Source organism: Nicotiana tabacum, chromosome 6 (assembly GCF_000715075.1).
Source record: "Nicotiana tabacum cultivar K326 chromosome 6, ASM71507v2, whole genome shotgun sequence".
NCBI lineage: Eukaryota > Viridiplantae > Streptophyta > Magnoliopsida > Solanales > Solanaceae > Nicotiana > Nicotiana tabacum.
Window position 1 is genome coordinate 78,821,035 of NC_134085.1, and position 15,137 is coordinate 78,836,171.

General features: G+C 40.5%; 1 protein-coding gene across 1 annotated transcript; it reads left to right on the top strand.

Annotated features, from left to right (window-relative positions):
• The first annotated feature begins 13,013 nt into the window (after positions 1-13,013).
• On the top strand, positions 13,014-14,397 carry LOC107765309 (uncharacterized). The gene is made up of 2 exons (XM_016583935.2): positions 13,014-13,169; positions 13,701-14,397. Exons 1-2 carry the CDS (start codon positions 13,116-13,118, stop codon positions 14,316-14,318), a joined length of 672 nt encoding a protein of 223 aa, XP_016439421.1. The 5' UTR covers positions 13,014-13,115; the 3' UTR covers positions 14,319-14,397.
• Positions 14,398-15,137: the final 740 nt, after the last annotated feature.

The window sequence follows — 15,137 nt, forward strand, 5'->3', positions numbered from 1 at the left end:
TGACAAACTTGGTATCAGAGCAAGTCTATCCTAGGGATTGTCTATGAGCCGTGTCTAGTAGAGTCTTGATTATGGATGTGTAGCATGCCACATTTATAATCAGGAGGCTACATGACATCTAGGGTTGTTACCTTCTTCCTGAATCTAGATCGTGCGTAGAGTTGAGTTGTAAGTGTTTGTCTCTAATAATCACCTTGTTTTCTTTTAGCGATGCCTTCGACTAGGAAGCAAACAATTAGTAGACGGCTTGATAAAGCTGCGGGAGAGGGTACCAGTCAGGTGCCCCAAGCCAGAGCAGGCCAAAGTGAGGCTCAGAGTGAGATGTCGTCTCATACCTCATCTACCCTGTCTCCTCCAGAGGATATTAGGAGGCACCCAGCACCTCTAGTTCCTCCGTCTGGCACTACAGACCAGGATATGCAAAGTGATTTGTAGTTATTGACTAGTTGGTAGCTGCTCAGGCTCAGAGACAGAATACAGGTGCTGCTGAGAAACCAGTTAGTACGAGAGTTCATGATTTTATTAATTTAGACCCTCCAGTGTTTACCGGATCAGACCCCAAGAAGGACCCGCAGACTTTTATTGACCAAGTTTATCGTACACTTCGGGTTATGCATGTTAGTGATACAGAGGCAGTAGAGTTGGCTTTTTATTGGCTACGGGATTTAGCGGTTCTCTAGTATGATAGTTGGGAGAGATCCAGGGGTTCGAACGCTCCCCAAGCTATGTGGAAGGAATTTTCTGAGGCCTTTCTTCGTCACTACTTGCCAGTTGAGATACGACGAGGTAGAGCTGATAAGTTCTTGAACCTTAGACAAGGTAATATGAGTGTGCGAGAGTACAGTATGCAGTTCGATTCTTTAGCAAGGTATGCTCCCCATATGGTGGCCGAGATGAGTGATAGGGTGAATTTGTTCATGAACGGATTGGGACCACATCTGATAAATGAGTGCACGACAGCCTCCTTGGTGGAGGGCATGGATATTTCCTGTATTCAGGCTTATGCCCAGACCCTACAGGATCGTAAGCGCCAGCAGAGGGCAGATAGGGAGCAGGATAGGGGCCAGCATAAGAGGGCGAGATTTGCAAGGTATTCTAATGACTTCAAAGGCAGCGTCAGGCCCCAGTCTTCGAGGAGTTCGGCTCCACCTGTAGCTAGTGCTCCCCCACAGTTTCAGAGGCCTCAATATGATCGATTTACCCATTCTGGTCCAGGTCAGAGTTCGCAGGCATCAGGCTCGCAACATCACAGGGATACTAGTCAGACGAGACCCACAACACCACGTTGTGATCAGTGCGGCAAGGCCCACTTTGGACTGTGCCGTTGAGGTTCTAATGCATGTTATTCTTGCGGACAGCCTGGCCATATGATGCGAGATTGTCCTAACAGGGGAGGTGATGGTATGGCTCAGCCGACTGGATCTGTGTCTGCTTCTTCCTCATCAGTTCGACCTCCAGCACGGGGTTTTCAGCAGTCGACAGGTCGTGGTAGAGGTAGAGGTACAGTGCCGAGTTTGAGGGGTGGTCAAAATCGAACGGTCGACAGGATCTCGAGTCGTCTCCAGATGTTGTTACAGGTATATTATCTGCGTTTTCTTATGATGTATATGCGCTGATTGATCCGGGATCTACATTATCATATGTTACACCCTTTGTGGCTAATAAGTTTGGCATTGAACCTGAATTGATAAGTAAACCCCTTGCGGTATCTACTCCGATAGGAGATTCTGTGATTGCTAGAAGGGTATATAGAGGTTGCACTGTGATGATTTGTAGTCGTCAAACCTCGGCAAATTTATTTGAGTTAGAAATGGTTGATTTTGATGTGATAATGGTAATGGACTGGTTGGCCTCATGCTATGCAAATGTTGACTGCCGTACGAAGATGGCTAGGTTTCAATTTCCTGGTGAACCCATCATTGAATGGAAAGGGAATATTGCTACACCAAAAGGTAGGTTTATTTCCTATCTTAAGGCAAGGAAAATGATCTCAAAAGGTTACATTTATCATTTCGTTCGCGTTAGGGATGCGGAGGCGAAACCGCCTACTTTACAATCAATCCATGTGGTCAACGAATTCCCAGATGAACTCCCAGGCCTTCCTCCTGAAAGGGAGATTGAGTTTAGCATTGATGTGTTGCCTGACACTCAACCGATCTTTATCCCTCCATACAGAATGGCCCCGGCAGAGTTGCGAGAGTTGAAGGTGCAGTTGAAGGACTTGCTGGATAAGGGCTTCATTAGACCTAGCACTTCACCTTGGGGTGCACCAGTCCTATTCGTGTGGAAGAAAGACGAGTCGTTACGGATGTGTATCGACTATCGACACTTAAATAAGTCTACTATAAAGAACAAGTATCCACTTCCAAGAATTGATGACCTATTTGACCAACTCCAGGGTGCCAAGTATTTCTCCAAGATTGATTTATGTTCAGGGTATCATCAGGTGAGGGTTAAGGAGAAGGATATTCCAAAGACGGCCTTCCGAACAAGATACCGGCACTTTGAGTTCTTGGTGATGTCGTTCGGGCTAACAAATGCCCCAGCAGCTTTTATGGATCTCATGAATACTATATTTAGGCCCTATCTTGATGTGTTTGTGATTGTATTCATTGATTACATTCTAGTATATTCTCGTTCGGAGGCGGAACATTCGGGCCACTTGCGGATAGTATTACAGACGCTTCAGGATCGTAAGTTATATGCTAAGCTCTCCAAATGTGAATTTTGGATGAACTCAGTAGCGTTCCTTGTCCATGTGATATCTGACGAGGGTATTAGTGTCGACACTCAGAAGATCGATGCAGTAAAGAATTGGCCGAGACCTACAACACCATCAGAAGTCCGCAGCTTCCTAGGGCTAGCAGGATATTATAGGCAGTTTGTGGAAGGGTTTTCCTCTATATCATCACCATTGACTAAGTTAACACAGAAAGCTACCAAGTTCCAGTGGTCTGACACTTGTGAACGTAGTTTTCAGGAGCTGAAGAATCGATTGACATCCGCACCAGTGCTCACTCTTCCTGAAGGAACAGAAGGTTATGTGGTATATTGTGATGCCTCAGGTATAGGTTTGGGGTGCGTATTGATGCAGCGTGGGAAGGTGATTGCTTATGCATCAAGACAATTGAAGAAGCATGAAAAGAATTATCCAACCCATGATTTGGAATTGGCTGCAGTAATGTATGCTTTGAAGATATGGCGGCACCACTTATACGGCGTCCATGTTGACATCTACACAGATCACAAGAGTTTACAATACATCTTCAAGCAGGAAGAGTTGAATTTGAGGCAGCGTAGGTGTCTTGAATTATTGAAAGACTACGACGTCGAGATATTGTATAATCCTAGTAAAGCCAATGTTGTGGCAGACGCTCTCAGCCGTAAATCAATGGGAAGCTTAGTACATATTGAGGCAGGTAGATGGGGGTTGACGAAAGAGCTTCATCAGCTAGCCAATATGAGAATCAGATTGTTAGACTCTGATGACGGAGGTGCTACTGTACAGAATACATCAGAATCATCTTTGGTAGCCGAGGTAAAAGCACGGCAATATGAAGATCCTATCTTAGTACGATTAAGAGAGAGCATTCAGCAGTGTAAAAGTATGGCTTTTGAGATCGGAAGAGATGGGGCACTGAGATACCAGGGCCGATTATGTGTGCCTAATGTGGCAGGGTTGCTAGAGAAGATTATGAATGAGATTCATCAATCCCGATATTCCATCCATCCCGGCTCGACAAAGATGTGTCATGATGTCAAGGAGCAGTATTGGTGGGATAACATGAAGAAGTCTATTGCAGAATTTGTAGCCCAGTGTCCCAATTGTCAACAAGTAAAGATAGAACATCAGAAACCCGGTAGATTGCTTCAGAATATAGAGATTCTGACCTGGAAATGGGAGGTGATTAATATGGACTTCATTATTGGATTACCTCGCTCTTATCATAAGTTTGACTCCATCTGGGTGATAATTGATCGACTTACAAAATGTGCCCATTTTCTGCCAGTTACGACAACTTACACGGCTGAAGATTATGCGAAGTTGTATATCAAGGAGATTGTTAGGTTTCATGGTGTGCCGGTATCTATTATATCAGACCGAGGAGATCAATTTACAGCTAACTTTTGGAGGTCTTTTCAGAAGGGTTTAGGCACACAAGTGAATCTCAGCACTGCATTTCATCCGCAGACTGACGGACAGGCTGAACGTACCATTCAGACACTGGAAGATATGCTACGAGCATGTGTTCTAGATTTTAAAGGAAATTGCGATGACCATCTTCCACTCATAGAATTCGCCTACAATAATAGCTACCATTCCAGTATTAAAATGGCCCCATACGAGGCACTATACGGGAGAAGATGTAGATCACCAGTTGGATGGTTCGAAGTTGGTGAAACAGAATTATATGGGCCAGATTTGATTCACCAAGCTATTGAGAAGGTGAAAGTGATACAGGAGCGATTGAGGACGGCACAAAGCAGGAAAAAATCTTATTCCGATGTCCGACGTCGTGATTTGGAGTTTGAGGTTGGTGATTGGGTTTTCCTGAGGATCTCACCAATGAAGGGTATTATGCATTTTGGGAAGAAAGGTAAGCTGAGTCCAAGGTATATCGGGCCGTATAAAATTCTTCGACGGATTGGACAGGTTACTTATGAGTTAGAATTGCCATCCGAATTGGAATTTGTCCACCCAGTATTCCATGTATCTATGTTGAGGAAATGTATTGGAGACCCTTCTCGAGTCGTCCCTATCAAAGATGTACAGGTTACAGAGGACCTATCATATGAAGAAGTGCCAGTGGCTATATTAGATTGACAAGTTCGCAAGCTGCGAACAAAATATGTAGCTTCCATCAAAGTATTGTGGAGGAACAAGAATATAGAAGAAATAATATGGGAAGCAGAAGAGGAGATGAAGTCTAAATACCCGTACCTATTCCAGAATGAAGATAACAAGGATGCTGGTGGAACACATGATACATTGGATGGTGAAATGGCTCTATGAGGTAAGCAATAACTTGAGAATACTCTTCCTTAATACAAAATGGCGATATGCAGATAATGTACATGTCCATAATGCTTTGCATACTCTTGTAAGGCCATGCGTTGAGTTAACCGCTTGCAAGTTTGTCCTCTATTTATGGGAGAAACTTGACCGGAAACCACGATGATTTAAACTCCCCATGAACCCTTACATTCGAGGACGAATGTTCCTAAGGGGGGAAGGGTGTTCCAACACATATCCACACACGTTAGTTCATGCCATATATTAGTTAACATAAATTCAAGAAGGAATTACCTTTGAGATGATAAGAAGTTAATCCTATTGGTCTTAAGTGATACAAGGGTGTATTAGGGTGATTAACAAGTATTAGAAGTTAAACGAATCAAGGTTGTTGTAACTCGTATTTTCAGGTAAACCTAGAGGTTCTTAATACACTCAAGGTCATGTATTAAAGTGTTTGAATCATATAATATCCGTATCATAAGTCTTGAATTCAAACGAGTTATGAAACAAAGTTCGACAAACGTTGTCGCAACTTAGGTTCATAATTTTACTTAAACATTAGGTTAAATGTTTCTAAGCTTTTCTCCTAATTTACAAGGGATTACGGGGTTATCTACCCACCAAATTAAAGATCTATGAGTCTAGTTTCCAACGCATTAAACCATTTGTCAATACTATCTCGGAGTATAGATATATTCATATTTTTGCAAGCCTGCGCAGATTGGTAGATGACAAGTAGGTGCATCACCTACTTGCCAAAATGATAGGACAAAATTAAAAGACCTAAGTCGGCCAAGAGAGGACTTTTAAGGGGTTATGAACTCAGCTATTTCATCCATATTTCAGATCCTCAAAACCAAAGTTAACCCCTACAACTCCTCCCCAAAAAACCCCACACAAACCCTAATGGATTTTCCCTCTCTTTCAAGTTCTATTTGAAGGTAAAACCTAGAGTTTGAAGAACCAAGGGAAGGACTGAGTTATCCAACAAGTAAGGTAAGTTACTGTCATATTTCATACATTTTTCTCTGTTGTGAATTCATGGTAATTCATTCTATACATGTAAGAACTCACGGGACGGTGATCGGAAGCTGTTAGTTCGAGTTATTCACTTGTAGCGGACTGTTTTGTGGACTGTTTTGTGTTGCTATTGGGATGCGTGTTTTACTACTATTTTGTGGAGTTTTGGAGGTGGAAGGGTGTGGAGGAACACCATATATATGTAGTGTTGTGGGCTGATAGTGATTCGTAACATTTTCGGGTCATTTGACACGACTACGGTGGTCATCGTATGTATGATGTAATTAGGTTGTGTGTGGACTGTTTTGGGAGGCTCAATATGTTTATTATTGAGGTTGTTTGGGCTGTTTGGTGATTGTTTGGAATGGTGTGAAGTCATATATATAGGGGAGGTGCTGTCCGTTTCAACGTAAAATAGGTTGTGGCCGATACATAATAGTTATGACGCTTAAATGATAACGATAGTATCGTTTCTCTTATTGTAGACTAAGGAGTTGTGACAATTGCATAGCTTGTGATTGGGGCAGTATATACAAGGTATGTGAGGCTATCCCTTTTCTTCTTTTGCACGACTCCGATTGTACATAATGTAATGAACGAGCTTCCAAAGATACTCTACTCTTAGAAGCTAGCAGTACTTACAATGCTTTCCCTCTTATGGAACGATTGATGTTAATGTTGCTTCTCTTATTCTTATGTTATCAATGTTGTTGGTACTTCCTGTTTCTTATAAGGTTCGTAATGAAGAGTTGGTCCTAATAACGTGTACAGAGGATACCGACCTTACGTCACTCTGAAAGGTTTAGAATGTGATTCCATGAGTCGAGCATGCATTATATATATGTATCTATTTTACTCTACCGAGCCGCGCTATAGTCGGTCGGGTACGGCACATATTGTGCAACCACTGATCAGTTAGGTTTTACCGAGCTCCACGTGGCCGGGTACGATTCTACCGAGCCTTATGATGGCCGGGTACATTTTTACCAAGCCTATTATGGCTGGGTACGATATGATGATGATGATGCCCACAGAGGCGTATGTTTTGAAAGTTTATGTATACATACATATGTATCATGCATTTCATGTTAGTAGCCTCAGAGGTACTCAGATGTTCCAGGTTGTATATTCTCTATCCCTACTTACATTACTGTTCATATTTATGGTTCCCTGCCTTACATACTCAGTACTTTATTCGTACTAATGTCCTTTTGTTTGTGGACGCTGCATGTCGTGTTGCATGCCCTAATAGACAGACAGGTGCAGCTCCCCCACCACAGTAGGTTGTCCAGTTCAGTAGTGATTGGCGAGATCCCTTCTCCAGACTTGCCGTGGTCTTGGTATGCATTTTTGTTATAGACATTATGGGTATGTCGGGGCCCTGTTCCGGCTATGTTGCAGCACTTATGTTCATTTAGAGGCTCATAGACAAGTGTCGACTCATGTATAGTTTGGTATGCCTTGTTGGCTGGTTTTTGTTGTATAGTCTTTCATGGTAGCGTGGTAGCTCGTACCTTATATGTAGTTTCTTGATTGTCTAGTCATCCCCTGCTATGTATGTCCATGCCATCATATTTTATTGCTGGTTGTCCATGATCCAGGTCTACCATTTATATTGATCTCATCAACCCTAAAAGATAATAAAAAAGGTTAGATAAAATGTACGTTGGTGCTCGGCAAGTATGGTCGGGTGCTAGTCATGGCCCTCCAGTTTGGGTCGTGACAACTTGTTCAAGCAAAAGGATCTAAATTTGAGGCAGCGGAGATAGTTAGAGCAGCTAAAGGACTATAATATTACCATTTTGTGTCATCCCGGGAAGGCCAATGTGGTGGCCGATGCCTTGAGTAGGAAGGCGATGAGTATAAGTAGCCTTGCATTTATTCCTGTTGGTGAGAGACCACTTGCATCAGATGTTCATGTCTTGGCCAATTTGTTTGTGAGGTTAGAGGTTTCGGAGCCTAGTCGGGTTCTAGCTTGTGTGGTTTCTCGATCTTCCTTATATGATTGCATCAGAGAGTGTCAATATGACGACCCTCATTTGCTTTTCTTTAAGGACACGGTGATGCCACAGAGGTTTCTATTGGGGATGATGGGCTATTGCGGATGCAGGGTCCGATTTGTGTGCCCAATGTGGATGGGCTACGTAGTTGATTCTTGAGGAGGCCCACAGTTCACGGTATTCCATTCATCTAGGTGCAGCAAAGATTACAAGGACTTGAGGCATCATAATTGGTGGAGGAGGATAAAGAAAGACATAGTAGAGTTTGTAACTTGGTGCTTGAATTGTTAGCAGGTGAAGTACGAGCATCAAACGCTAGGCGGTTTGCTTCAGAGGCTTGAGATTCCGAAGTGGAAATGGGAGCGTCTCATCATGGACTTTGTAGTTGGGATTCCACGGGCTTTGAAGAAGTTTTATACTATTTGGGTGATTGTGGACTAGTTGACGAAGTCCGCACATTTCATTCCAGTTGGGACTACCTATTCTTCGGAGCGGTTGGCTGAGATCTGTATCTGTGAGATTGTTCACCTTCATAGTGTGCCTGTGTCCATCATTTCAGATCAGGGCATGCAGTTCATATCATAGATTTGGAGAGCAGTACAGCGAGAGTTAGGCACACGGATTGAGTTGAGTACAATATTCCTTCCTCAAAGAGACAGACAGTTCGAGCCGCACCATTCAAACATTTGAAAATATTCTACGCACTTGAGTCATGGATTTCGGAGGTTCTTGGGATCAGTTTATGCCGCTTGCTGAGTTTGCCTACAACAACAACTACCAATCGAGTATTCGGATGTCGCAGTAGGAGGACTTGTATGGGAGGAGGTGTCGGTCTCCAATTGGTTGGTTTGCACCTGGTGAGGCTAGGAAATTGGGTATTGACTTGGTCAGGATGCTTTGGATAAATTGAAGTTGATTCAGGATCGGCTTCGCAAGGCACAGTCTAGACATAAGAGTTACGCTGATAGGAAGGTTCATGATGTTGCTTACATAGTGGGGGAGAAGGTACTGCTTAGAGTTTCGCCTATGAAGTGTGTTATGAGGTTCGAGAAGAAGGACAAGTTACGCCATCGGTATATTGGCCCTCTTGAGGTGCTTGAGAGGATTGGGGAGATGGCTTTCAAGCTTGCATTTTCACCTAGTCTATCGAGTGTTCATCTAGTATTTCATGTTTCCATGATCTGGAAGCACTTCGGCGATCCATCTCATGTTTTGGATTTTAGCACGGTTTAGTTAGATGGAGATTTGACTTATGAAGTGGAGCCCGTGGCCATTTTTGATCGACAAGTTCGGAAGTTAATGTTAAAGAATATAGCGTTAGTTAAGGTGCAGTGGAGGGGTCAGCCAGTCAAGGAGCCTACTTAGGAGAACAAGCGAAAGATGAAGAGAAGATATTTATGCCTATTTGAGACCCTGGGTTTGATTCTAGACTTGTTTGAGGACGAACATTTGTTTAAAAGGCGGAGAATGTAACGATTCGGCCGGCCATTTGAGTATTGAAACCCCGTTCCCCCATTTATTATTTATTCTATGCTCATTTCTTGTTATGTGACTTGTCGGGGTTGTTGGTTTGGATCCGGGGATGTTTCGAAATGAATTGGGACACTTAGTCCCAAGGTAGGAAGCCTAAGTTGAAAGACTTGACTGGATATTGACTTATGTGTAAACGACTCTAGAATAAAGATTTGATGGTTCTGATAGCTCCATATTATTATTTTGCATTTAGGAGAGTGTCCGGATATTGATTTGGAGGTCCATAAATGATTTTGGCTTGAATTGGCGAAAGTTGAAAAAATAGAAGTTTGGAGAGTTAAGAAGTTTGACTGAGAGGTTACTTTGTTGTTACCGGGCATAAACTTTGATTCCAAAAGTTGGAATATGTCCGTTGTATCATTTATGACTTGTTTGTAAAAAGTTAATCAGAGTTGGTTTGATAGTTTTCGGCATCGATTGTAGAAGTTGAAAATTTATTAGTTTTATTAGGCTTGAATTGGGGTGCGATTTGTGTTTTTGATATTGTTTGACGTGAATTGAGGCATCAACTAAGTTCGTGTCATTTTTTAGGACTAGTTGGTATATTTGGTTGAGGTCCCGGGGGCCTCGGGTGGATTTCGGATGGTTAACGTATTGAAATTGGACTTAGAAGATTTGCTGAAGTTGCTGATGGCTGTGCTTCTGGTGTTTTTAATCGTGATTGCGATGAAACAATCGCGTTCACATAGTGTTCTGAGGAAGCTGCATATTTGTTCTTCGTGGTCGTAAGTGGGAAAACCCGTTCGCGTGGCTTTGAGAACTACTGTCTTCACGCTCGCGTGGGGGTATACACGATCGCGTATAAGGAATTGGAGGGGGGCATCGGGGAGTTGCTCTTCATGTGCGCTAGTTGTGGAACGCTTTCGGAATGGTTGCTGGGTATTGAGTTCCGCTTTCGCAACTGTACTCATGTGTTCGCGAAGGGTTAATTTTGGCAGCTTGAATTTTGTGCTTCACGCTCGCAAAAAGGAACCTCTGGGCAGCAGTATTAAATTTTAAAAACGAGGATTTGAACCCATTTTTCATATTTTGAGCTAGAGACCTCGGATTTGGGTAATTCTTAAGGGGATTTTCAAGGTATTGATTGGGGTAAGTGATTCCAACTCAGATTTGGTTAATATACATGATGAATCTATCATTGTTTTTACCATTTAATAAGTGTTTTGGGTTTGAAATATTGTAGAAACTTCATAGACTTTAATTTGAGGATTTGGAGGTCGAGTTATGATCGGAATTAAGTAATTTTGGTATTGTTGGACTCAATGTTGAATGGGTGTTCGAATTTTATTAATTTTGTCGGATTCAAAGACGTGGCCTGGGATTAACTTTTTGGGTTGACTTTTGACTTTGGTTAAAGAAGTTAGCTTTATCATTTGAAATCAATTCCTATAGGTTATATTGATAGTATTACGCTATTTTTGGCTAGATTCGAGCCTTCCGGAGGTTGATACGCGTGGGAAAGGGCTGCTAGCGGAGTGATTTAATTTGTTTGAAGTAAGTATCTTATTTATCATCGGTTGAGCCACTAGTTGCCTGAATTGTTGTGATAGTTATGTGCTATTGGGTGTGCACATGTGTAGGGATGAACTCATATGCGGGTACAGGGATTATTTATTCATGCTCGGGTTGTGCTCGGACTCTTATAAGCCTAGAATTTGACTGTTAAACGTTAAACTATGATGCTTCACACATTTGTGACATTGTTGTGAATTATTTTAGCCATGTTTGAGGCTACGTAGGGGCTTAATCTTTGAATGAACAAATAAATGTTATCTTCGCTGAACTTACTGGTTTAAGCTATGATAGTACACTTATACATGCCTACACTTTAGCATGTCGTTTATACCTGTTTAGGAGCATGAAATTTGATATTCACTCGTTTCATACATGTATACTTGTTTAATTGCTCATGTCTGATGTGTTTGGACTGGAAGTCTCTGACCGTGCCAGGCGGATTGTGTTGTTGTGCATGTGACCATACCGGGCGGATTAGCACGTGAGTTTTCCGTGCAACACGTGAGCTGTCCGTACAACATGTGGAAACGGATCCATCCGCTAGGGTCATCCTCTCATATTTCTCTCTTAATGGTGTACACGCGGATATTGAAAATATCGTTCAATGGTTTGGAAAGGATATATAAAAGTGAGGGAATCTGGCCAGTGTATTGTTGGATTTTGCATTTCATCTCTACTTGCAATTTCCTTGATCATTTATCTGATTTAACTGTATATCACCTCTATATGCCAAGATATTGTCTGAGCAGAGTATTTGAGAAATTGTACACATATACACACAGATGTATTTCTTACTAAACTTGATGATTTGATTTCAATATTGTTTTGTACCGGAATTAAAGATGAAACTACACAGGTGATAGCTAGTATATCATTAATAAGTTGTGCTCCTTTTACCTTGCCTTGTTTATTTACGATACTTATTTAGTACATTGGGTCGTTTGTACTCATACTACACTCTGCACTTAATTGTGCAGATCCAAGTGTGGGGACCGGTTATCAACAATAGGTTGCTTGTTGGACTATCTGCTCAAGGTGAGGTAGAGCTGCATCCTTGATCGTAGTTTGACTTGTCTTTTCCTTTCATACTGTTATTATTGTTTAGATAGTGTATTTACTGTTCAGTTTCAGACTTGTAATCCGTTGTAGTAGCTCATGACTTCGTACTTATCAGTTTTTGTGGGGAGTTACTTGTATTAGCAGTATTTGTTGCATTGAGACCTCATGTTTATGCTATTTCTATAAATTTTGTTATTATTTTACCTTCGTTATCATGTTCCGACTTGCTTAGCCGGTGTGTTAGGTGACATCACGACAGATTAATTAGGAATTTTATTTCGCGAAAAATTGGTATCAGCCTCAACCGTGAATAAAGTAAATAAAATAGGGTGAGACATTTCTGAGATAATTCATTCTGGCTACATGAGAGAGCACCTCGTCTTTGGTTGTTACTATAATTTGCAATATTATTATACCTCTTAGCTAACTTAAGCAACCCATAAACTAATGGTAAAGGAGAAGTATATTGATTAAAAAAGAAAAAGGAAGAACGACATTCATCGACAAGGTGCAACGTAGGTGCAATGTATGCACATTAACCCACCGTGATGCCCACATAACGAATAACTTGGAAAACAAAAAATGCCAAACCAAAAAGCCTCCACAAAAGGACAAAGCTTCTTTGGATCTTACTATTTAATTGAATATAGACAAAACCTCGAACACCACAATGGATGGAATCCCCCATTTCCCATGTCTTACCATGCATATTTTCAGATTGACAAGTGTCCCTTCTCACCCAAAAAAAGAAACCTCTCATTCTTAAATTCTCTTCTTGTTTGGAAGTAAAGGCACATGCACATAATTGTCACAGTGATGCCACGAATCTCAAAAGGTGCCAAGTGTTCTGACTTCACACGAACGCCATCTGTTCCCCTTAACCTATAAATGGATTTGACTTTCGTTATGCCATTAATTAATCTCACTCCTCGAGAGCAGCCTGAGCTGGTTTTTCTTCACTTCGTTACGTAATGGAGTGGTCTCCTCAACAAGCCATGGAAGCTTACTTGAATACTCTTCAATTGGTATATATGTTATCTATTCTCGCCCTTTGTGATTTCCTTTTTTTAAGTTATTTGATTTAGGTTGCTTATAGAGATAAGGTTATTGCTCTATTTTGTTCGTAACTGTCATATATCAGGCAAGCTTGTTATGAAGAGTTAATCACTTGTTGTGTATAAAAAGAACTTATACACAAATTAGACCTTTTATACAATCTGCATGCGCATAACTATTCATTAAGACTTCATTTTCTAAGTAATTGCATTTCAGGCTTAGTTAATTACTTGTTGTAGATAAATTTAAAATAACGTTGTAAAAGAACCTATACTTAAAGATCTTTAATACAATCTAGTAGATTATCTCAAAAATAATTACATATGCATAAGTATCCGTTAAAGTGAAAATAAGGTATGTTATGCTCAATATGTAAAAATATATTGATATGTAACAATTCTTTATACTGATGTACATAAGTTCTATTTTATTTTTTATTTTCTTCGTTGCCTTAACACTTCTCATTTTGCGAGCTTTAACACTTCACTTTTATTTTTCAGTCTAAAACCCTTCATGATCAAGATTGCACCAATATTAAAGCCACAAAGCGGATAGAACCAGAATGTGTGGAGTTCATATCAGCTTTAGCAGCCGGAAATCGATCAAAAGTAATTTTAGAAATCAGCACAGAAGGCCTAACTCCATTCACAATCGCCCTTGCCGTGGCGGCGAAGCTAACCGGCGGCCGGCTAGTCTGCGTTCTCCCCCACCACCGTGAAGATATGATAAAAACAAGCAACAACTTTGAGTTAAAACCACATCATCAAGAACTCAACAATGTGATTGAGTTTGTAGTTGGGAAGAACCCTAATGAAGTCATCAAAAAGTTCAAGAAAGTTGACTTTTTAGTGATCGATTGTAAATTTGGAGACCATTTGAAATTATGGAAGAATAATCTTGAAGTGAATCCAAAAGGGTGTGTGGTTGTAACGAGAAATAATGATGTTGTTGGAAGTACAAAAAAGGTTTGTTTTGGTGAAATCTGGAAAGGCAAGAAAGGGATCGAGTGCGTCACTATGCCTATAGGAGAAGGTATAGAATTGACAAAGATTAAATCTTCTTCTTGCAAGAAAGAGAGTAGAAGATTCAAGAGATTTCATGTTACATTTGAGAATTGAACTTTTTGTAGTTAAACTAAATTCCAAGAGATGTAAAATGGTGTATATAAATATGTATTTACGAAATAATACAAGTTTGAGTATCATTACTTGGGGATCTAATCATTTTTTCGTTATTGAAGATGGTAAAAGAAAATTAAAAAGAAAGGAAACGCATGCATTCTGCATGTTCGTTCTTTTTCATTACTAATTTTAGGCCGATGAAACAAGAAAACGAGAGGTCATAAATCTGATGTGGAGCTTGTTAAATTCGTTAGTGAAAATGGTCAACAAAAGGGACTGGATATATCCTTTAATCTTTCTGTTTTAATTAAAATTAACTTAAACTATGGCGCACCGTACAGTACTCCTGTTTATGGGTTTAATGGTATAATTGCATTTATTCAATTAGATTATTTATAAAGTAATTATAAGAAATTTATAATTGATATTTAATAATTAATAACTGTTTACCCCAAAATTGAGTAACAACTAAATTTGTAATATGGTTTTAAGGATACGTGATTTCACTTAATATCAATTGAGAAACGTAAAGATAAGCAATAGAAATTGACAATAATGTAAAGCAAATCAGCGTTTGGACAGAGCCCTCGAGCTCGGACACCCTCGAGCTAATTATGCAAGAACAGTTAAAGATACAATAAGCTAATGAACAAGATAGTAAGCTGAGAAATATTATATTGCTTTGATATTTGTTCATGTCAGGTCCCCACAAATGATGTGGATTCCTCTATATAAAGTAGAGTAATACTAAATATGGTATAATTCTAATTACGGAAGTAAATCCCATGATTGGCATAAATAACCGTCCTTGATTCG